The 23,041-nt window shown below is 28.1% G+C and overlaps 8 protein-coding genes across 8 annotated transcripts; 1 reads left to right on the top strand and 7 right to left on the bottom strand.

The window, feature by feature from the left end:
• Window positions 1-831: 831 nt before the first annotated feature.
• OCT59_023371 (uncharacterized protein) lies at window positions 832-1,558 on the bottom strand (the record flags this gene model as incomplete). The annotated part of the gene is made up of 3 exons (XM_025329641.2): window positions 832-1,112; window positions 1,263-1,384; window positions 1,446-1,558. The coding sequence occupies 3 exons, from the start codon at window positions 1,556-1,558 to the stop codon at window positions 832-834; spliced, it is 516 nt and encodes a 171-aa protein (XP_025165590.1).
• A 264-nt stretch (window positions 1,559-1,822) lies between these two features.
• OCT59_023370 (uncharacterized protein) lies at window positions 1,823-3,253 on the bottom strand (the record flags this gene model as incomplete). The annotated part of the gene is made up of 1 exon (XM_066134637.1): window positions 1,823-3,253. The coding sequence occupies one exon, from the start codon at window positions 3,251-3,253 to the stop codon at window positions 1,823-1,825; it is 1,431 nt and encodes a 476-aa protein (XP_065990739.1).
• Window positions 3,254-7,348: 4,095 nt separating this feature from the next.
• OCT59_023369 (uncharacterized protein) lies at window positions 7,349-10,947 on the top strand. Its single transcript, XM_066134636.1, has 6 exons — window positions 7,349-8,002; window positions 8,099-8,113; window positions 8,193-8,275; window positions 8,355-10,283; window positions 10,366-10,534; window positions 10,603-10,947. The coding sequence occupies exons 1-4, from the start codon at window positions 7,612-7,614 to the stop codon at window positions 9,882-9,884; spliced, it is 2,019 nt and encodes a 672-aa protein (XP_065990738.1). The 5' UTR covers window positions 7,349-7,611; the 3' UTR covers window positions 9,885-10,283; window positions 10,366-10,534; window positions 10,603-10,947.
• A 5,143-nt stretch (window positions 10,948-16,090) lies between these two features.
• OCT59_023368 (uncharacterized protein) lies at window positions 16,091-16,327 on the bottom strand (the record flags this gene model as incomplete). The annotated part of the gene is made up of 1 exon (XM_066134635.1): window positions 16,091-16,327. One exon carries the CDS (start codon window positions 16,325-16,327, stop codon window positions 16,091-16,093), a length of 237 nt encoding a protein of 78 aa, XP_065990737.1.
• Window positions 16,328-17,097: 770 nt separating this feature from the next.
• Window positions 17,098-19,330, bottom strand: OCT59_023367 (uncharacterized protein; the record flags this gene model as incomplete). The annotated part of the gene is made up of 3 exons (XM_066134634.1): window positions 17,098-17,111; window positions 19,054-19,156; window positions 19,226-19,330. The coding sequence occupies 3 exons, from the start codon at window positions 19,328-19,330 to the stop codon at window positions 17,098-17,100; spliced, it is 222 nt and encodes a 73-aa protein (XP_065990736.1).
• A 120-nt stretch (window positions 19,331-19,450) lies between these two features.
• Window positions 19,451-20,377, bottom strand: OCT59_023366 (uncharacterized protein; the record flags this gene model as incomplete). The annotated part of the gene is made up of 2 exons (XM_066134633.1): window positions 19,451-19,972; window positions 20,066-20,377. The coding sequence occupies 2 exons, from the start codon at window positions 20,375-20,377 to the stop codon at window positions 19,451-19,453; spliced, it is 834 nt and encodes a 277-aa protein (XP_065990735.1).
• Window positions 20,378-20,416: 39 nt separating this feature from the next.
• Window positions 20,417-20,911, bottom strand: OCT59_023365 (uncharacterized protein; the record flags this gene model as incomplete). The annotated part of the gene is made up of 3 exons (XM_066134632.1): window positions 20,417-20,485; window positions 20,555-20,779; window positions 20,846-20,911. 3 exons carry the CDS (start codon window positions 20,909-20,911, stop codon window positions 20,417-20,419), a joined length of 360 nt encoding a protein of 119 aa, XP_065990734.1.
• Window positions 20,912-21,024: 113 nt separating this feature from the next.
• Window positions 21,025-21,852, bottom strand: OCT59_023364 (uncharacterized protein; the record flags this gene model as incomplete). Its single annotated transcript, XM_025312062.1, has 1 exon — window positions 21,025-21,852. The coding sequence occupies one exon, from the start codon at window positions 21,850-21,852 to the stop codon at window positions 21,025-21,027; it is 828 nt and encodes a 275-aa protein (XP_025165587.1).
• Between the last annotated feature and the right edge of the window lie 1,189 nt (window positions 21,853-23,041).

Genomic DNA, 23,041 nt, shown 5'->3' with positions numbered 1-23,041 from the left:
TCTCCATTTTTTTATTAAAATGTTGCATTTCGCACTTTTTTATACTAAAATATTAATAAAATGGTGCGAAACTCACCATTTTTTGTTAAAATGGTGCGTTTCGCACTTTTTTATACTAAAATATTAATAAAATGGTGCGAAACTCACCATTTTTTGTTAAAATGGTGCGTTTCGCACTTTTTTATATCAAAATATTAATTAAATGGTGCGAAACTCATTAAAATGGTGCGTTTCGCACTTTTTTCTATTAAAATGTTAATAAAATGGTGCGAAATCCACCATTTTTTTGTTAAACTAGCGCATTTCGCACTTTTTTTCTATTAAAAAAATATTAAAATAATGCGAAATGCATTACTTTTTGTTACTATATATAATTAATTACCATATCCGTAATATTGCAAATTTCAGAAATATATTACGGACCCATCCTTAATGGTGTTGCGCAACATATAATGCAATATATTTATAAACTCTACGCAAACGTGATATGTGAGTTATTCCAAAATTGACCGATCTACGCAAACTCAATTTATGGGTTTAAAAAGTAATTTCATATAAACTCTACGCAAACCCGTTTGTGAGTTATATCAGTATTATTCGGAGTCCTTATGTACTGTATGGTATGTATGGTTTTACGCAGTATGGTTTACGCAGTATGGTTTTCAATCTATATATGCAAATCCATACAGACTTGCAATAAACCATACATGTATGAATTTTTAGCGTACAAAAAATAATAATACATGACAATCAATACATGATCATAACAAATAGTATCTTAAAATAAACATGATATAACAATTTTATTTATTAAATCAAAATAAAAAAAAATTAATTTTCTAATTCTTTGCGTAACTTTATATTTTCTAATTCAAGTTTTTCAACTTCTGCTAAAGCTCTACGATTTGCTGTTTGCCTTTCAGCTAATTGCATTTTTCGTTCTTCAATTTCTATTTGCAAAATTGTATGCTGTCTATCAATCTCAAATGAATTTTCTTGATCACCATCGTTAATTTTATTTTTTTTTCTTCTTACTACATTATCATCAATTGTTGACTTTCTTTTTATTCTTGGTTTTTCTTGGTTAGTTATTTCACTCATTACTGTTTTTTCTATTATTAAATTAAAGTAATTATAAGAAATATCATTATATAGTAAGTTAATTAATTTACTTGTTTCTTTTTTAGCTTCTTTTTCTTTTCAGGTGATAAACATTATTAAAATTTATAATATTATATATTGCTTATATATTAATTACCTACTTTTTCGTGAAATAGTGATTGATTTTCGTTTAATTTCACTTTTATCCCTTCTAGTGTAAGGTACACCAAATCTATTATGAACTTTTGCAACTTTAAATAGTCTTTCATCTAACCGTCTACATCTAAAAATAGACAATAATTTTAATAATAAAATTAATAAATATGCAAAATATAATCAAATACCTCATAATTGCTGTAATTAGTTTGAGTTGTTTTCCTTCTCTATTAGCTTGTGCATGTACAGCCTCAGCTGTATTTGTATTATTTCCATAATTTTCCCAAATTTCATTTTCCATATTTGAGATGTGTTTATTTAAAGATGCTAATACATAAGTTTGTTGATAGTATTGGATCCAATCTATAAAACAAATCCAATTAAATTACTATGTATAAATAAATAAAATTAATATTATATTAATTAAAAAATAATTATGGTCCGGTGCAAAAAGATTTGTACCTCAAACAGAGGACCGAAAAAAAAATTTTTTATTATGTAAATTTTTTTTATTTATTTAATTTTATCAATAACATGTTGGGAAAATCAAAATATGAATATTAGATTAAATAATGCAATCTTCATCAGAATTATCATATTCGTCAAAATCTTCATCCATTAATTGTGCGTTATCGTCAAATTCTAAGTATTCCTTAGCATTTTTAAGTGCTCTTCTCCAGAACCCAATGATTACCTGTGATGTAATTTTTTTTTTAAAAGCATTTAAAAGTGTATTTCGAACAGATAAAAGGTTTGGATGTGGGCCTGAATGTGCAACTTCACCCTTCACAACTGACCAAATACCTTCAATTGGCTGAAGTTCACAATGATATGGAGGGGTAAATGAAACTTCATGTTCATACTGTTTTGCAATTTTAACACAAGCAAATGTCACCTTTTCTTTGTTCATTTGAACCAGCTCCAAAAGTTCTGGTCTTCTTAATTCATCAGAAAAAACAATATTGTGAGCATTTAGCCAATCAATTATTTCCTGCTTTTTTGTATTTGAAGTTGGAATATTTTCAACCCGCCATTTATGATAACTTGCTCCATCCATATGAATATTTACAGATCCATATTTTTCATAAAGTGCTTTACAAAGAGTTGAAAAAAGGTCTTCAAAAATTTCTGCATTAAAATTTCCATGATAATCTACTTGATTTGGCATAATATTTGCATCTTTGACAACATCGGAAATGTTATCCCATTCATCAGCATTGTTTCTTTTTTGTCCCCGACTTCCAGGAGGTTTAATTGTTGGGTCCCAAATGTGAATAGAGTTGAGAACAAGTTCACCATGTAGTTTGTTGGAAGATCCATTTCGGAATACAATAATTGCTCCAAAAATTACTACTAATGGACCATGTCCAGGTGCTAAAACAACACCTTGATGGGGAACCCATGTATTGCGTGAAGTATGATGTAAATGACAGTAAGACTCATCAAGAAAGACTTCTGGATGACGTGGAACATCATTTTTTCCTTCTAAATTAGCAAAACGAAATCGAAGATAATGGCAACGGTATGCAATATTATTTGGTGACTCATGGAGAATGTTTCTATATTCTCCCTGGCCAAAATAATAATCCAAGCGATGTAATACTCGAAGAAGCTTCCATTTAGAAAAATTATATCCTTGTTCTAGAAGATACTGTCGTAGGATAACTGTGGAAAGTTGCTCAGCCTTTTTGTTGGCATCCAAAATTTTTGTACGCAAAAGTTCTGAAACATTTTCATCAGGTTGAAATTTAGGTCTTCTGAGGACTTTATGTGGTGTAAAAGTATCATCACTGCGGTTATACCAGTCCGACACCACACTTCCAACTGTACCCTCAGCTACACCCAATATCTCAGCAATATGCTTGCGTAATGTTAGCTTATGATGATCATTACTTGTAGAGCTATCCCCCAAAAGATAGTTGTGAATGTTAATTATCATTGATTTTTCATTATCTGTTAATGGTGCACCATTTCGTTTCAGGAAATGAGAATACATGGTATGGAAAAAAATTTTTGAGAGAATGTGTGTTTGGATATGTTCTAACAAATTCTTGAATATCAGCCCACCTTATTTAAGTCGTACGATATTTTTATTGGCGTAAATCCATCCCTTTTTTGGTGAGGTACAAATCTTTTCGCACTGGACCATACCCATTACACGCTGATCATTATAAGTTTCTAATTTTTCAAAAATTTTATGAACTTCATTAGCGCTAGATTTAGATGGAATTGATACTGCCAATGAATAAACTTCATTATTAAATTTCTTAGCTACCAAATTACTAGATAAAGGAAAATATTTTTATTAGAGATTTTAACATTATTATCAAATTTCATAATTTAAAAATTATTTACCACTTAAAGTGCATCAAGCATGATTTAAAAATGTGAGTTAAGTGCATCTCCCAATTTTTACTAGGATCTCTTTTTGTTAATGCCAATCCTAAACCTTTTGTCTGGGCTGCATTAAGATCTCCAAGAATACACTCCCAGCTTGTACCATCAATATGATAAAACTTTTAGAGGTTGGAACTGACCAAAAAAACCTTAATCGATTAATAATCGATTAACCAAGAGCCCTAATCGATTAATAATCAATTAATATTAAAATATTAAAAATTTTTTTTTTTTGACCGCAGATTGCACCAAATTGTTTTTGATCATACATTTAGTTATAGGAAAGTCTTATTTATTATTATTATCATTAAAAAATTAATACAAATTCTTCTAAGTTCGGAGAACACGTGACCAAAAATTCACAGATCTGGGCCGCATTAGATAATTTGACCAGAATTATGGGTTGATAATTTTAATCGATTAACCGATTTTTGAGACACCTTAATCGATTAACCATTTTAGTCGATTAATTAATCGATTAACCTTAATCGATTCCAAACTCTAAAAACTTTATAGCAATTCTACTCAAGTTTTCTACTACTTCAAAAAGTCTACTAAATAAGCGTTGGTATGCTTCAGCTGTAAAAATATTTGTATAGATGCGGCAATAAGAAAGAACTAAAAAATAGTTAATTTTTGTAAAAAAAAGTGAGATGCAATTCTAAAATTACTTACTTAATTTATGTGTATTGTCATAGGAATTAATTTCGAACTCATTTATATCCCCATGAACTCTTTTAAAGGTTAAATCAATCTGAAAAAATTTTAATTTTTGTAATTCTTTGGCTTGTAAATCAAGCATACATATAATTAGTGTTTAACCGTTGAGATCCTCCAATTCCCTCTGTTATCAATTTACAGAGTTGCCACATCGAATGGGCATTCTCATGGTCGAACGAACGAATAGATGAACGAACGAACAAATAAACGAATAAACAAATTAATAGACAACATGATTAACGAACAACATACAACAATAATATACAACAACATTCTTGGTTCACAACATAAATAACGTTAGTAATATAAAACGTTGAACGATATAAAATAAAATTTAACTTCTCTAAATTTTCCCCAAATTATATCCACTTTACCTTCCATTTCAAACTCCAATAGCTCTCGCTACGAATTATTACTTTTCAAAAGTGTATATTTAATTCATCTTAAATTTCCATTTTATTTAATTAAAATTATTAATTAAACAAACATTAATTAAAGTTTAGGGCGAACCTATTACCTTTAATTAATATTAAACTTTACTAACAAATAATTAAATAAAACTTATATTTTTATTGAGTTCTGTGGATGAGAATTATGGAATTACTTTGAATTCCGCTCTCTATTTATACAAATTTTATGCTACTTTCTATTCTATCTATATACTATTTTTTATGTTCTTTTTACATATTATCTTTGAACTATCTTTCTAATATGCTATCTATATTTTAAATACGCTATCTTTTAATATGCTATCTTTTATATATGTTCTTTTTAATATGTTATCTTTTATATTCCATCTTTATACTATCTTTTTATATTATCTTTTATATTATTTTATGTTCTTTAATCTTTCTGACATTATTTTATATGTTCTTTCAATTCGCTTTATGTGTTTTGCTTATAATCTATCTTTTGTGGCTTATAATTATTCTTTCTAATTGTTCTTATTGTTAAAGATTGCTAAGCCGCAATTGATCGACTCTAATTATTCTATTGGTTGTTTGTCAATCATTCGATAAATATTACATTATGTAAATTATTACTCTTCCTAAATGTTTATCCTTTTCAGCTAATTATTTATCCATCTACGTCAATTCATAATTAATTTGTTCGTTCTTAATATTTGGCAATTACATTTAGTGATTGAATTTTATCATCTTTTCATACTTGATATTTGACCATTTACACCATTTTCAAAATGTTCTGTGTAACATAAATTAAAAGTTTATTATATTGGCATATTATTATGTTAATATATAATGCAAAAAGTTAAATAAAATTTACCTATACAACACATATAGTTATACATGTCAAATTTTTTGCATTGTATACTATATAATAAGCCTAAATTACCCTGACCATATGGATGCATTTTTTGATAACATTTAGCAACAAGTGATCTTAATTTGTCTACATTATTTAAAGAGACATGTACTTCTGATAATATATCTTTATCAAATGTTGCTTTAACACTATTTCCTATTTTTTTAAAAAATTACAATATTAATTACAAAATTACAACAATAATAAGTATTTAAAAGAATACTTGCCTGCTATAATTGAACGTGGAGTTGCACTATCATCTGAAGCAATTATATTTTGAATTATTGTCTGTAATTTATCTTTAATACCCAAAGGTGTATCATGTATGTTCAGGTAGGAAAGGAGGGTAATTATATTAGGATATGTAAATCTAAAAAAAATGCATGAGAAAAGACCGTTGTTTCAAAAATTATGCTTATAATAATAATAATATATTAAACCTAGATATGAAACAAAAAGAAATTTGACACCATATCGTCCGAAATTGGTTTATCCGCTGAGCGGGAAGTCTTAATTTTATTACACATGTACAACGCTTTTAACAATAAAATGAATTCTTTGTTATTGTTCTTAATTTGTTCATTATAAATTTAAACGAATGTTTTGTATATTATCTCTATTAATAAATATATATATATACTGTAAGTTATATACATCAATAGAGTATTCTAGGATATAAAATTTTATCTTTATGTAAAAAATTTTCTAAATTTAGAAGTTTTAATTTGCATTTAAAAATCCTATATGTAATATATAATTTATTTAATGGTATAATTAATAATTTTACAAGTTTCAAAGTTAACAAATCTTTCAAAAATAAGGAGAAATAGTAAATATTTCTAAACCATCAATTCCTTTCAAATTATAAATAACATTTTCATAATAAAATTCTAAAAAATACATGAAATGCATGGTTATATTAAATTTATATAGAAAAAGTAATTATATAGAATTTTTTTTTTAGGATTTTTTTATAATTATATTAAGTTTTAATACTAAAAATTCCAATTCCCTTTATCATTATAAACAAATTAAAAAACTTTTTAAAATATAAACTTTATATAAATTTAATTGTAAATTAATAGAATATATTTTTTTGAAATTCTTTTTTTTATAGATATTTATCTATATATAATATCAGATTTACATAAATTTACAAGGCCCACAAAGGTTTATATATTATAGTATTTTTGCAATCTTATAAAATGTAATTTTATATAGATTTACATTTTATATAGATTTGCAAAATGAAATTTTTTTAAAACTCCCGAAAGTATGTTCCCCACCTAGTAAGGTCCTCGAAATTTCTGAGATTAGCTTTACAAGCTATGAATCACTCCCTTGCAAATGCACAGTCACAGCCAAAAAAATATATTTCATTCATACCTTAATTGTGAAGTGTCTCGTCTGGACTTAATAATTTTTTCGTCAACACTTCTTAAACTGCGATAGGTTCATGCTCGGAGAAAATAGCATGACGGCTTGGGGGTCGGAAATAAGAAAAAAAAGTTGTACAGAGAAAACGCCTTAATTACACCAGATTTAATTTAGTTGTCGTTATGACATAATTTAAAATTAATTTTATTGGCTACTAATTGTTGTTGTACAACCGAAGATTAATAAATACCTCGTGAATGCAATCTGAGTAACGATAAAATCGTAATGAATCAGTTGAATCACTCTTTTTCGCTTGCCGACAAGTTAATTTTATAAACTTTTTTTTTGCTTATATCGATTATATGTCATTATATCATATTTCGTGTCACCAATTAAGAGTTTATAAAGATCATTTTATAATAATTAATCACGATGTATTCAGAAGTATATATACCTTTTTTTTTTCTTCTCTTTTTTCTCAAATTTCTCTAAACTTCTTTTTAAAAAAAAATATCATTTATAATTTTGCAGAACAAAATGATATTCTCCTTAAATTGTCTATTTCTGAAAGAAGCTCCTACCCGAGCTATTCAAGTTAAAATTAGTGATAAAATTATCGTTGACAATTGCACGATCAAATATGAAGACATTACAGTTTCAGATGTCAAGTCTCTTATCTTGTCTAAAAAAGGAGATAGTTATTCTCCTGACAATCTGAATCTTTGGAAGGTTGACCGGGATAGTGTCATCAAGAACATCGAGTTGCTTGAAACATTTTCTACCGAAAATGATATTAAAGAAAAACTTGGAGGAAAATTGATGCAACCTCTACTTTTTCTTGATGAATATTTCAACGAGGATAGTTTTAAAGATAAGAAAAGCAAGTCTGCCATTCACATCATCGTGCAACGTCTGACCACCACCACTGGTAAGTGTCTCCCAATTTTTTACCTCTCGAACAAGGAAATTGCAGTAACAAAATATCGAGTTTGGTCTGATCTCCTTTTTTTCGCGTTAAAAATAGGTCCCTCCCAACAAGGTGTTTCATCTAAAAACTATTGGCCTGGAATAATGTCAAAAAAATTTCTAACAAATCTCTCACTTATTAATGGTTTTAGGACCTAACTGGAACGATGCTTCTTCCATCTATGAGTGGATACAACAACAATTCACATTGGACCGAAAACGAAAACGAATGCGAGTATGTCTTTCCAGCTTTGTCACCTCTCTAATAATGAGTTTCTTAGTTCCTCTGATTAAAATAAAATTGACTTTTTCAGCTCGTTGGAAGCTTTGGCAAAAACTTTGAACTTTGTCAACGAGATGACACCATTAAAACCCTCTGGAATGGTAATCAAAGGCTAATTGGGATTGAGAGACGATTTCAATTCCGTACGGAAGATGACAGAAGCTATCATCCAATTCCTGTCTTAGCGGGCGGACCTGGAATTGGAAAGAGCAGATTTCTAGACGAAGTTGAAGAATTAATCAAGGAAAAAGCTGAGGAATCTCAAAATAATGATTTCAAAAACATGATTACCATCAATACAACCTATGGGAATTCAACCATCGCTGACGAAATCGATGTAAGGATTCAAGCACAGCCATCTCTCGTACTACGTATTCTATATAAGTACTTTCAACCAAAACACAAAGATTATGCTCAAAGCTATAATTTTCTCTGCTTCCGCGCATGCTGTATGCAAGCTAATCCAGACATTTCATTACTTACCCTGGACATTGCTCTTCAAATTATCTACAAAGACTTTGTGCAAATTAATCCAACAACACTTGATCCTCTTCTGGTCCTGGTCCTTGGCATCGACGAGTTCAATAAATTGCATGTTCAAAATCAAGAGGTCTGTAGGAACCTTATACACGCCATTGGAGCATCAATGTGTGCATCGCATGAAAACATATATTTCATTCCTATTCTAGCTGGAACGATTGAAGGACCCTTAAATAGTTATATTTCAGGTTCTATGCATGAACCACTTCACCTCCCACTACGCTTACTTAATGATGATGATGCAATCAAAATTGGTATGAAAATGAAGTTGTTTGATGATGAATATGTCAGATTGGATCCATATTTTCGATTAAGTATTAGTGATGTTGGAGGACATGTGAGAACATTGGAATATTACTACGAATATTTTTCAGGACAATGTGAGAAAGATATAAAACGCATAAAACAAGAAACAGAAGAAATGATGTCAGAAGAGGAGATACTAAAAACAGCTGTTTATAACGTGAAAATTAGTGGTATCATGACACTTATCATAGAAAGGATTGGACAAAAATATCTTCAGCAGCTAAACTCACGATGGTTGACAATACCTCTTGCTAATGCCATATTGGGTTTTCCGGTTCAAAAAAATGATGCGATCACTCTCAAAAAAAGTTCAATGACATATCAGGAACTTAGTTCAATGGGAATTGTGAACCTGGTTCCAACAAAACAAACTAACGAATACCTTATTCGGTTACCCTATGTGTGGGTATGTGCAATCGTTGGAAACTCCAATGACCCTGGGTTGACTTATTGGAAGTCCATGTTAAATTATGGTGAGCCGATGAATTGGTCGAATTTCGAAGATTTTAATACCAAGTTCTGGGCATTACGCCTCTGTCTCTTTCGTTTAATAGGATATAAGAAGATTGAGTTGAAGACCCTTTTTAAGGGTGCGGATTTCTCTCTTAGTTTTCCAGATGTTGAAGTTGACTTACCTCAAATTAAAGATATCAAATTATATAAATTACTACATCGATACCCAGGTATTATGTTTTGCAGATTTTTTCTATCATAAAAATCACATCAAACTCAAATCCCATTCTAATATAATTTAGTCACTAAAACTTACGAGAATAATCAAGTGAAATATGCAAACATAAAGGAAATAAGAAATGGTTATATTGACCTAGATTTATTGAAGGATGAAATGATCAAGAGTTATATTGGTTCTGTATTTCTTAATGCGTCTGGGGCTCCCTTTGATGCCTTTGGGTATCTTAATAAAAGTTCTGAGTCTGCGGGTGAAATTTGTGTAGCTCAACAATCAAAATCAATTATTACTTCTAAGGTTATCATCAACAAAAACAAAAGTTCTGAGTCTGCGGGTGAAATTTGCGTAGCTCAACAATCAAAATCAACTCAAACTTCTATGGTTACCGGTAACCAAAAATTGTTTGATAAAGAGCATAACAAGGTAACAACACTGCTTCACATATTAAGTGCACATACATTTTTAAATTGTTGATTAACAAATCTCTTTCTTATATAATAATAAGTCTACCGAAGCTTTGCCTGAGAAAGATTTGGTTTTATTATTCTTAACGAATGCAGATAAAAAAAATAACCTGTCTATATATGATAAACCAAATAGCGCATTAGTGTCTATGGAAAATTTTCCAAAGTTTTATGGATATACATATGCGAGTCGCGCACAATTCGCATCTGGTATGTTTGTAATTTGGAATTCCTTTTTTGATCATAATGTTTGCTAATGTTCTTTTACATTTACATAGCGAACGAAAAAGTATATATTAATTCTGCACCTGTTGAGTCACTCGTAATTCTTGGCTTCAATGAGGATGAGAGGATTAATATACGTCTTAAACGCAAAGAACGCCCTTTCGATAATATAGACGATATAAAAAAAAGGCTTGGCATTGATGATGAGAAATGTAAAAAGTTGAAGCTTGCTAGGATTTCTTTTTAATCTTGGAAGTTGATGACTTCTGTATTAAATAGCAATATCATAGATACACATGCAAAAACTAGTCAACAAATGTCCATGTAAATTCAAATTATTATGTAAACATATAAACATTGTATAATTGTATTAATCACGTTTTTTTATTAACACTTAATTTAATAATATTATTACATATTTATATAATATTGTAATTTACATAATTTAAACTAACTAAATTTTTATTTAAAAAATTACTTTATAATATAGTTGGTAAGTTATTTATTTAATTTTATCCCACGGTTCCTAATCAATTTCTGTAACTTTTTTTACCACGGAACTGATCAACATGTTTATATCACATAATAAATTATACTTTTTATTGTTAAACTTATTATTATACTATTGAAAATAAAAATGATATTATATTATTTGCATTTATACATCTTTAGATTTCTTCCAAAGCATTTTATATTCATCTTCATCTCCATTTTTCGTCAGAGACTGCTCAAAGAGCACACATTATTGACTTAATAACAACATAGCATGCTTTCTATATTATCACTTTGCCGATCACTTTGCCGATTACTTTCATTTTCCATTAAAAAAATAATTTTAACGAAATGTTATATAAAAATAAATTGCAAAATCTATTAGATATTATTATTCTGAATTACGTAATTGTTTGACACAAGTGTACGCATTTTTATTAGCTAGATTTCATGATGTTACACAAAACTTAAATTCGTGATATCTTCACTATCTTAATTAAATAGCGCCACAAAAAATTTAATAGCATACATATTTCAATACTTCAAACTCTTTTTAAGTATCTCGCAAATATTGGAGAGGTAATTCGGAAGTTACAAGTATGTTAAAGTTTCGCATAAAATAGTAATATTATATTTTATAATTATTTTTATTTATTCTTATTCAATATAATTATAATTTGTTACTTTTTAAAAGTTTACTTCTATAATAGTCTATTAAAGAAAATAAAGCGACAAGATAAATATTTTGACCAAATATTTTTGCAGAATAAAGGGAGAGTTTTTTGGTATAGGATTTTCAGAGTAATTTTTTTTCCTTTTTTTAATAAACTAATTATATATGTTTTTTCACTTTTCTTTTAGGACAAAGTTATTTCATATGTTCCATCAATTTCATTCTACTAAAAGCTTAAATGACATTTTTTAAATGAAATGAAAATAATCTTATGATTTTATTTTATTATAGTAAGAAATATGATCTGAATTTTTTAATGGGTTTTGATTGTAGTTATATATTCATTGATTTCTCGTATATACTAAATAAACTATTTATATTTATTTGAAAGAGAAAATATACACTAATTTTGGAATTAAAGATCATTCAATTTAAATTATTACATGTGGAGATATTGATAATAATTGGAAATTAATATGTTGGACGAAATTATTCATTTACCAGTGATTCAATTTATGTGATTTTTAATCATTGGATAGACCTCACTCTTCCCTTTCAAATAAATGTAGAATTATGTCTCTAGCACACATGTATGTCAAATTATTTACAATTTTGCTATAAGAATTATTTTTGATTTTAATTTTAAGCGAACAGTACATATTAAAGTCCCTCATTTTATTTCAAATTTTAATGAAAATTTATACACTGATATATTAAATTGATATTTATAGATTGGAAAGTTTGAGGTATATTTATTATGTAAAATTTTAATCTACTAAGACATTTATATTAAAAATAATTGAGAGATTATGTTAAATTAAAAATTATTACATATAAAAGTTGACCAATAATGAATGGTTTTTAATAAAAATAAATATATTTAAAATACATAATAAAATTAATATATTGGCAAATTTTGAGAATATATTATTATGTAGAACTGTTCAAAAGAATCAATATGATGCATCATAACAATATATGATAAAATTGAAAATGATCAGCAAAATCTACATGATAATATAGAAAGCCTGCTATGCTATTCAGAAACTGAACTAAAAATTGTTAGTGATCCCAAAAAATATTGAAGATGGTTAGTAGTAATTTTTTTAAAAAAAATTTTTTTTATTTATTTTTTTTTTTAGAACTCTTCACTTTAGATCGGTAAAGTTTTGAAAGTTTTATTCTTTCGAAACTTTGTTTTTTAAAAAATTTTTTTATTTTTTTTATTTCTTTTTTAGGTATCAGCAAAACTCTCATTTTAGATCAACAAAGTTTTAAAAGTTTCATTCTTTTAAAACTTTGTTTTTTTAAAAAAATTTTTAAATATTTTAAATATTTTTTTTTTAGGTATCGGCAGGACTTTTCACTTTGGATCAGTAAAGTTTTAAATCATTTTTTGAAATTTTGTTTTTTAAAAAAATTTTATTTATTTTTTTTTGAGACCCTTCACTTTAGATCAGTAAGTTTTGAACTTAGTTTTTAATATTTTTTTTATTTCTTTTTTTTTAGGTATCGGCAACCCTCACTTTGGATTGGTAAGTTTCAAAAGTTTCATTCTTTCGAAACTTTATTTTTTTAAAAACAAATTTTTTATTTTTTTTTATTTCTTTTTTTAGATACTTTCACTTTGAATCAGTAAGTTTTGAAAGTTTCATTCTGGTATTATTCAAAATAATCTTATTTAATGAAATTTTATTTTTATTTGCAAATATTTAAAATTTAAGTCACACAATTACGATTTTAAAGATTTTAAAGAAAAAAATTACTGTATTTATTTTTAATGAAGCGATACAAATAAAAAAACAATAACAATAAATAAAAAAGAAAAGTAAATTACAATGATCAAAGAGAAAGATGCTAATAAAAAAATGAAACAACAATGGAATAATGAAATAATAAAAAGTAATAGAAGATGAAAAGAGTAATGAGAAGTGATGAGAAATAAAAAGGAGAAATAGAATATGATGAGAGATGAAAAGAAGTGATGGGAGGTAAAAAGGAGTGATGAGAGACGAAAAGAAGTAATAGGAAATGATAAGGAGTGATGGGAGATGAAAATTAGTGATAGAGGACGAAAAGAAGTGATGGGAGACGAAAAGGAGTGATGGGAAGATGAAGAGGAGTGATGGGAGGTAAAAAGAAGTAATGGGAGACAAAGAAAAGTGATAGGAGGTAAAAAGGAGTGATGGAGTTGATGGGAGACAAAAAGGAGTAATGAGAGGCAAAAGGAAATGATGGGAAGTAGATAGGAGAGAAAATAGATAATAGAAAATGAAAGTCATAATAGAAAATAATGGGAAACAAAAGGATGGAATAATGAGAAGTAATACAAAAAATAAAAAAATGATCATGATAGAAGGTTGGGTAATGATAGAAAACCAAGTAAAAAATAAAACCATAAAGTAAAAAAAATTAAAGTTAATAAGGAATGAAATATAAGATAGAAATAAAATAAAAAAAAATAAATAAAAAATAAATAATATACTTTTATTAATTGTAGAACTGAAAGAACTAAAATATCTAAAAAAAATGAAATAAAATAAAACGTAAAGTAATAAACAACTGAATTTTAATTGCAGAACTGGACTAAAGCAATAAAGAAAAATACTTTGAGACTAAAAAAACCTATACTGGCTAATCTGGCCAATCAAAAATATTAAATCTGTCACATAATCGAAGTCCCAGACGATAATATTAGCAATTCCCTAATTTACCTAATTTATTATAACAATCAAAATTTGAAAATATGTAAATTTTATGCAATATTAAAAAAATAATTAAATTCAATAGTATTGGTTTAATTGAGTTATTTAACTCTTTTTATTTACTAAAAACTTTTTAAAAAAAATATAAGGGTCAAAATTATAATTGGCCAAAATTAAGATTAATGTAATGCTAGCCTAAATAAAAATTATAAATAAAAATTGAGCGTAAAGCTATTTTATAAAATTAAAAGTTATTTAAAGATTTTTTAATTTTGAGTATAGAGGTTTTATACTGTAGCATTTGGCAAGTTTATTTTGATTTTACAACTTATTATTACATTCTTGAGAAATGTGAGATGGTAAAATTATGAAAATTTTAATTATTTTTTGACTGAAAATAAGACTCTCTCTATCGCGCATAAGGTTGCCTGCTAAAACCTATTTGGTTTAATGCTGAAAGGTGAAACCCCTTACATAATGGCGAAACTGCAAAACTGCAAAGTTGCTGAAACTTGCGAAACTGCCAAAATTTGCGAAACCTCTATAATTAAGTTTATCCATAGTTTTAGCATAACAAGCATTAATATTTTATATGAATTTCACTATAGTTTTGCTATTCTAATATTTTTTAGCATTTTTTTTTTAATTTCAAATTGTCTAATAAATTTATATGTAATTAAAAAAAAATTATTGTAATTTTTTTTTACTTAATATTTTTTTATTTTATTACAATTATTACAATAATAAAGAGATTACATTTCTTCGAAGTAAACTCCCAGTCCCCACCTGAGTTTTGTTCACCCAAATGTTTGATAATCTAAAAAAATAGAGAAAGAAACGTTAGTAACGTTTCTTTAATATTAAAAAAAAATCACCTCTCTCTTTTCCAACTGACATTTCAAAGTCGGGTTCGTCTAAAGAGTCTGGCAATATAATAAAGATAAAGAAACGTCAGTACGTTTCTTTAATATTTAAAAAAACTCACCTTTCCCATTCCTTACATTCTAAGTCCAAGTTTGTCCAGGAGGCTGTTTTTATTTCATTTCAATAGAATTCATATCCCGAAAGAATGATCCTAAAGTAAAGAAAAAGGACCATTAGGTACATTTCTACAATGAAAAAAAACCAACATTTCCCTTTTCAACCTACCATTTCACCAAATTCCAGGTCTGAAAAACGCTCTGAAGTAAAAAAAGAGAAAAGGAATGTTAGGTACATTCCTACAATTAAAATTAATTCAAGATCTGGCTATAAATCAGTGAAAATTACTATCTAAAAATGGGGTGAAATTTTGTAGATCACTTAACAAAATTCATTTAATCGGCATTTTTGTGGATAAGATATCACTGCATTTAGTATAACAAAATGAAAATGTTATGCAATATTTTATAGCAGAAAAACCACAGCTTTCAAATGAATTATTAATTTCCTATCCAATAAAAATAAAAAAATAACTTGTCTTTGTGGTAACGGCAGATTCTTGGGAAAAAACTATTATGAACTTTCTTAATTGCCGGTTATAAATTATTCATTTTATGATTTATTATGACACAAAAGACGTTATATATTCAATAAACCTATTATTATTTCATTTTTTGCAAATTTTATGTTTTTTTAATTGTTGGTAACGAATGACCTTTTAAGGTAATATCTTTATTATTATTCCTAATTTTACAAATTATTATAATTCAAAACTCTAGTTGCAGCCTCTTCACGATGCTCTTTGGTAGTTTTTGATATCCAATTTTGAATTGTGATAACTTTTGGAACGTCATTTTTGTCAATCTTACCTTCCTGTGCATACTTTTTCAACTCACATTGCATATCTTGAGCGGTATAACGGTTACTTTTATCTGCATTACCTGCCACAAAATATCCTTCTAATAGTGCTCTCACTTGATTTGTCATCCTTTTTCCTGCTCCCTTTTTACCGAATTTTTGGTTCTCCTTTAGAGTCCAGCCGATTTGCAGTGGATATACTTCCTTGACATCACTAAATAACGAATAAATAAATAGGTAAGTAAATGTTCATTATCTTTGGTATAATAAATTGAGTGTAAACATACCATCATATAGTTTGGCTGTTTGTTACATCTACAGTCACCCCTCTCTACAGCGAACCTCGATATAGCGAATAACACGATATAACGGATCATACAGTGTGGTACCGATTTTAAATATGAAAAAAACCTTGATATAACGAAGTTTACTATTTATTTACCGTATAACATAGTACGAAGTAAAGTGTGTGAATTTCTTATATAAAAATGCCTCTCGATATAACGGATTTTTTTTATAACGAATTTTTTTCAGTTATAACGAAGAATTTCTTTATAATTAAATGTAATTATTAATAAATATTGATGCATTATGACATTAAATATCACCCCTGTGTTTTATATTTAAATTATGGATCGGGATTGTATCAGGATCGTATCAGGATTAATAATTCTGGCTATTTTATTTAATATTTAGGCAGAATTACATTAATTTACATTAATTCGGTTGTATTAGGATTCGATGTGAATTGTTATTAATTTATATTTATCACAGGGGTAAGGACACTCCTAGTTAAATTAATATATCATTAATAATTTATTTATTATATAGTCAGTTATTGTTAAACAGCATTCCTACAAAAAAAAGGAATTATAATAAACATTTTTATATAGAACACTTCATGAAGCATTCCCTATAAAAAAAAATAAAAAAAGAACATTAGTAAATGTTCTTAAACGAAATTAAAAGAAAAAATTGAGTTGTCCCACTTACTTCTTGTCCCAAGCGTCCATTTCGAAGTCCCTACAATAAAAAAAATAAAAAAGAACATTAGTAAATGTTCTTAAACGAAATTAATAAAAAAAATCGAGTTCCCCACTTACTTCGTCCTCAAGCATCCATTTCGAAGTCCCTACAATAAAAAAATAAAAAAGAACATTAGTAAATGTTCTTAAACAAAATTAATAAAAAAAATCGAGTTCCCCACTTACTTCTTGTCTCAAGCGTCCATTTCGAAGTCCAGGAAGTTCCCTATAATAAAAAAATAAAAAAAGAACATTAGTAAATGTTCTTAAATAAAAAAAATTGAGTTCCCCACTTACTTCTCGTCTCAGGCGTCCATTTCGAAGTCCAGGAAGTTTCCTACAATAAAAAAATAAAAAAAGAACATTAGTAAATGTTTTTAAACGAAATTAATATAAAAAACCCCCAGTTCCCACTTACTTCTCATTCTAGGCATCTATTTTGAAGTTTAGAAAGCACCCCTATAAAAAAAAGATTAAAAAAAATGTTAAATTATCGGTAATCAGATCAACAAGTCACATGATCTGTATAACCGATATTCCTATACCGAAGAATTCATTATACAATACCGAATAATTCGTTATAGTGTTAATGAAGTTGCTTATAACGAAGCCCTGATCAGCTGGAACCTAGGGTTCGTTATATCGAGAGGGGACTGTACTAACACACCAACTATTCTTTCTGGTTCTATATAATATATATTATATAATTCAAATATCAAAAACTTTGAACGAAAGCATTAATCATTGCTAATTAATTTCACCCAATTTTTTGCATTCTACTTCTTTATTTAATTCTTTCTCTAGATTAATTACTAATTCTTCTTTATTTTCCTTTCCATTCAATTCTATTCCTCTAGATTGTAATTTTTTTACAAGAACTTGTTTTGTAAGACGTTCTGGTCGAATATCTATTACAGTAGTATCTCATTAATTACTAATACTATCCTATTGCAAGAAAGAATATGAAAAGAATAAAACTGACAAAATTGAAGGTGAAAAAGTGCAAATGGGAAATTTTGTGAAGCAATCGGTAAAGAATCAAAATAATTTCCATGATACATATATTCTGAATTAGGAGGTGGAATTTCCCAATTAGAATTTGAAATAGTAGGGGTGGATATATTTGGATTAGGTTTTTCAATTTCATGCTTTTGTAATTTTTCTAATTACGTAGGAGTAGGGATGTTCGAACCTGGTTCAGAACCAAGAACTGAACCAGAACCGAGAACCGGTTCAAACCAAACTGCGGTTCAGTTCGGTTAAACCGATCATGTGATGTTATACAATCCAAAAAAGGAAATTCAACTCCTTATAAAAAATGGAAATTGGATTACACAAAATTCAAAAAAATGAAATTTTTGTGCAAATCATTTGATTCTGGCCAGAATTATCATAACCGTTCATCAGATTCGAACCAACTAGAACCGTTCTGCAGAACTGAACTGAAACCGAACCGCTCAGAACCATTTTTTTGAGTGAACCGGTTCGGAATTGGTTAAACTGCTTAGTAGAACTGAAACTGAACTGATGGAACTGTCCCCATTTCTACGTAGGAGTAAATGTAGTCCAAGGTCCAAGATTGGGTATAGACCGTGCTAATATACATCCTTCAAAATCTCCAGAAGTTGGCCATTGCCATTCAAACCAATTTGAATTGCCTGGCAACGTATTACTTTCATTACCTTTATTGGTAATATTATTTATTACAATTTTGTAATAAAATGATAGATGTAATTAATAATGAAAAAAAATTTATTTTACATATTGCGTTGTAATAATTTACACAATTATAAAAATACATGATGCTAATTTTATAATTATATAATATACCACGATCTCGATTAGGTACCAACTGAGCTACAGAAGTTCTCCGAATATCTTGAATTGCATTTTCAATATCTTTTCCTGTTTGATGATTTATTGCATGTGAAATCTGTTATAACAACCCAAATTAGCTTAGTGTATATATTACAAAAATACATATAATTGGATATTAATTTACCTGTGCATAATGAGAGTCTATAGCCGTTTTAGCTTCACCAGCTTCAAGAAAAACCCATTTCTTAACCTTTACATTATACCATTTTGGCCCAAAAGCCATAATCATCATTAAATCCGTGTTGTGGTAATGACCACCATTATCAGACATTATAATAACAGATTCTGGTCGTGAGTCTAATATTTCAAGAACAGCGTGAAGTGAAGTGGCCGTAAACCAAGAATCTTGTCAGGTATCTGGAGACCAATGGTCAAACGCTTGTACTTGAAGTTTGGTTGAAGTGGGTATTGTTGTATATACTAAAATAGAGTGCAATGACCAACCCCTTTTGCCAAACCAATCATTTTTTGTTTCTCGAGCAGTCTTTGGCAAAATTTTCATCTTGTAATCAACTAGAAAAAGAGCAGTCTTTTCATCTAATGCTAACAAATTGGCATTAAATTGGGCGTTCAAATAAACTTTTCTTGTTTGATGTGCAAGATAATATAACAAATGTTCCTTCATATCAAGAAGATCATTATAATTTGTTTCATTACTATGAGTTTTAATATCAGCGAAAAAGTTGAAGAATTCTTGACATTCATTACATGTTAATGTGTGAGATTCTGTGCATTGGTTAAAAGCATAAAGTAAACAATGGTTTATACATAGATCGTGGGAAGTCTTGCCATTTGAAGTTACATGAAAATGTTGTTCATAATCACGTTTTAAAAATCTTTTCAGATTTTCACAGCGTACTATTAGTTGTTTCTAATGTTAAAAAGGAAAAGTTTAGTTTTACTAATAATTTAGTATTTCGTATTTAAATTTACTAAATTACTAATAAATCAAATAAATAAATACCTGTATATAAGATTGTGTAATATACTTGTTAATGTATTCAATAAGATCTGAAAAATTTTCATATCCATATTTTTGACAGGTTAAACACAAACCACCCAAATTTTCACGATAAATATATTTATTTCCTTCCAGCTTGGTAAAAAATGTTGTTCGTTGAATTCCATCTGGATATTGTTCATAATATTTTTTCCAAAGTGCTGTTTTTGTTTGCTTAAGATAATGCACAGGTTCATTAGTTGCTGCATCTGTTTTATATGAACTCATTATGACATGTGCTTTATCCATTAAAAAAGCCTGTAATTGTTCTTGCATCTCAGTTGATAATTTTTCACGTGTTATTACAGGTTTATTTCAAACTTGACCACCAGCACCATGTATAAGAGTATGATTTCGTGCATAACGAATTGCATCATTTGATACCTAAAAAAATTTACATTAGTAATTATTGATAATCAAAAAACTAGCGCAAATTACTTACATTCAAATTACTTTTAATTTCCTCGTAAGGAAATTTTTAGCAATGATAGATAAAATACGAGTTTTTCCATCATACCCATTTTTGTTAATATTTACTGCCTTCTGAAATGAATCCCAAAAAATCTCAGTTTTATTTTGAAAATGAACTGGTATTGGATTAATAAATCCTTGCTTGTATAGTATCATCAGATTTTTTTGATCAACAATTGGAGTGGAAGATCTAGACCAAAACTCACACTTTAAAATAAACAAATATTAGTTAATATTCACTAATTATTCAATTATTCTTATCAATTTACTAACCTCTGATTGTTCCTTAGTAAAGGGAGTAATTTTGTACATCCCACATTTTTCAACATTGATTTCCATGCACGTAACTCTCGATTATTGATATTGTGATTAAATGGATATAATTTTTTAAATTGTGTTCGCAGTTCTATTATAGTAGATGTTTCAGAGCGCCAATCATTAAATAACAATTGTCAGTTGATAATTGCTGGAATTTGTCGTCTAAGATGATGTGAATACATTCTTCTCATCACGTCATCATCATTCCATTCTTCTAATGTACAACTAGGCGTTGACAAAACCAATTGTTGTATTTTGTTATTTTCCAACCCAAACAATTCTTTTCCTTCATATTGTAGTAAAATTGCAACTTCTTTCCATACCAATTCTGGATTATTATCAACATAAATATTACATATTTCATTTCCTAAGTATATTGTGACCTGACAATAATCATCCTCTAATTCCTGGACAAAGACACATCTTTTTTTTCGATATGTGTATATAAAAGAAGTCTTATATCTAGTTCCAGCAAAATTCCATTCATTATTATTAAATTTTCCAATTCCCAATACCCATATATTTAATTTTTCTAAAGGAAATAGGAAAGCACGAAATGGTAAATCCTTTAGTAATGCTTCAGAAATAATTGGTATGTCAAATTCCATTACTGCAGACCCCGAATATTTGGCATTTGTCTGAAAGATCTCTTTATAAATGCTATTAACTGCAGCTGTAAGTGATTCGCAGAGTTCACTTTGAATACCATTACATTTGCAAATATATCCAGGTATTTGACCATAATTTGAAAAGGTTTCAACAACCTCAATAATAAAGTTCCAGTCTTTTAAATTAACTAGAGTTTTCATACGTAATCTAATAGGGTAAAGAAATATTGGATTTTCGCGTTTTTCAGAAGGTCTAGAAATCCACCAATTATGACAAAAAGGCCCATAATGTAGAGCGTCCACTATTAGGCCTGAAGAAATTAATGTAACTGTGTATTCTTTATGTTTAGACATAAGTTTATATAAGAAAGTAAAAGATTCTAAAATGCGTTATATTGTATAAGATCACTTATCCCCAAATGTATATTGATTATCTATGGATTTTCACTGATCAACATCTGGATCACGAATTAAACAAGTTAAACAATACTTCCCCCTTTTCAACCTATCATTTCACCAAATTCCAGGTCCAGAAAATGCTCTAAAGTAAAAAAAGAGAAAGGAATATTAGGTACGTTCCTAAATTAAAATAAAACAACACTTCCCCCTTTCCAACGTATGAATTCCAGGTCCAGAAAGTGTTCCTAAAGAAAAAAAGAGAAAAGGAACATTAGGTACGTTCTTATAATTAAAATAAAACTACACCTCCTTTTCCAATCTATCACTTCACCGAATTCCAGGTACGGAAGGTGTCCCTAAAGAAAAAAAGAGAAAAGGAATGTTAGTGACATTCCTACAAAAAAAATAAATAATGAGACAAAAAATTTGATATAATACTAATGTCATTTCAAATGTTTTACTATCGAAAAGCAAAAAAAATTTCGTCTTTTGTTTTATCTCTGATGATTCCTTTAATTGCATGTTTTGACTTAAATGGCTTATTGGATTGTTTTAACAAGTCAGCTCTATGATGAAATAGTTTTTTGGTAGGCATTTTAACGAAAATAAATTAAAAACCCAACCTTTCATGTTTAGAGCGGGTTTATTTTTTCCAACTATAAACAATAAAACATTTTTTTTAACCTTTTTTTTTTAATAAAAAAAGATTATCAGATCAGTAAATTAGTATGATCAGTAAATCATATGATGTACCGTATACATGCTCCCAAATTATTTTGGGATGCCATAATTATAATTTGGGATGCCATAATTCATTCAGTTTATATATAATTTACTATGTAAAGTGCCAAAATAATTAGGGATGCCATAATTGAATTTGGAATTTTACTTATAATTACGGCAGTTCAAAATAATTTGGGTGGCATGTATAATGTACTGAAACCGATCAGAATAAAATCTGCAAACCACAAATTATAGTAAATGCTGAAACTATATGTATATCATATGATATACTATACCGAAACATTGAAACAATTTCACAAGTTTTGGTAGTTTTGGCATTTCAGCATTTTAAGGTGATTTTGCGAAACTAGTTTTGGCAGTTTCGCATATACCATCTTGCCGAAATCTTCTAGTTTTGGCA

This window comes from Rhizophagus irregularis, chromosome 4, assembly GCF_026210795.1.
Source record: "Rhizophagus irregularis chromosome 4, complete sequence".
NCBI lineage: Eukaryota > Fungi > Glomeromycota > Glomeromycetes > Glomerales > Glomeraceae > Rhizophagus > Rhizophagus irregularis.
This window is presented reverse-complemented; position numbering and strand designations above follow the sequence as displayed.

Bases quoted from the DNA above. Each gene is read 5' to 3' on its own strand.
- OCT59_023369 (XM_066134636.1), top strand. From the start codon at position 7,612: ATGATATTCTCCTTAAATTGTCTATTTCTGAAAGAAGCTCCTACCCGA. The intron at 8,276-8,354 runs GTATGTCTTTCC...TGACTTTTTCAG, and splicing joins GAAAACGAAAACGAATGCGA to CTCGTTGGAAGCTTTGGCAA.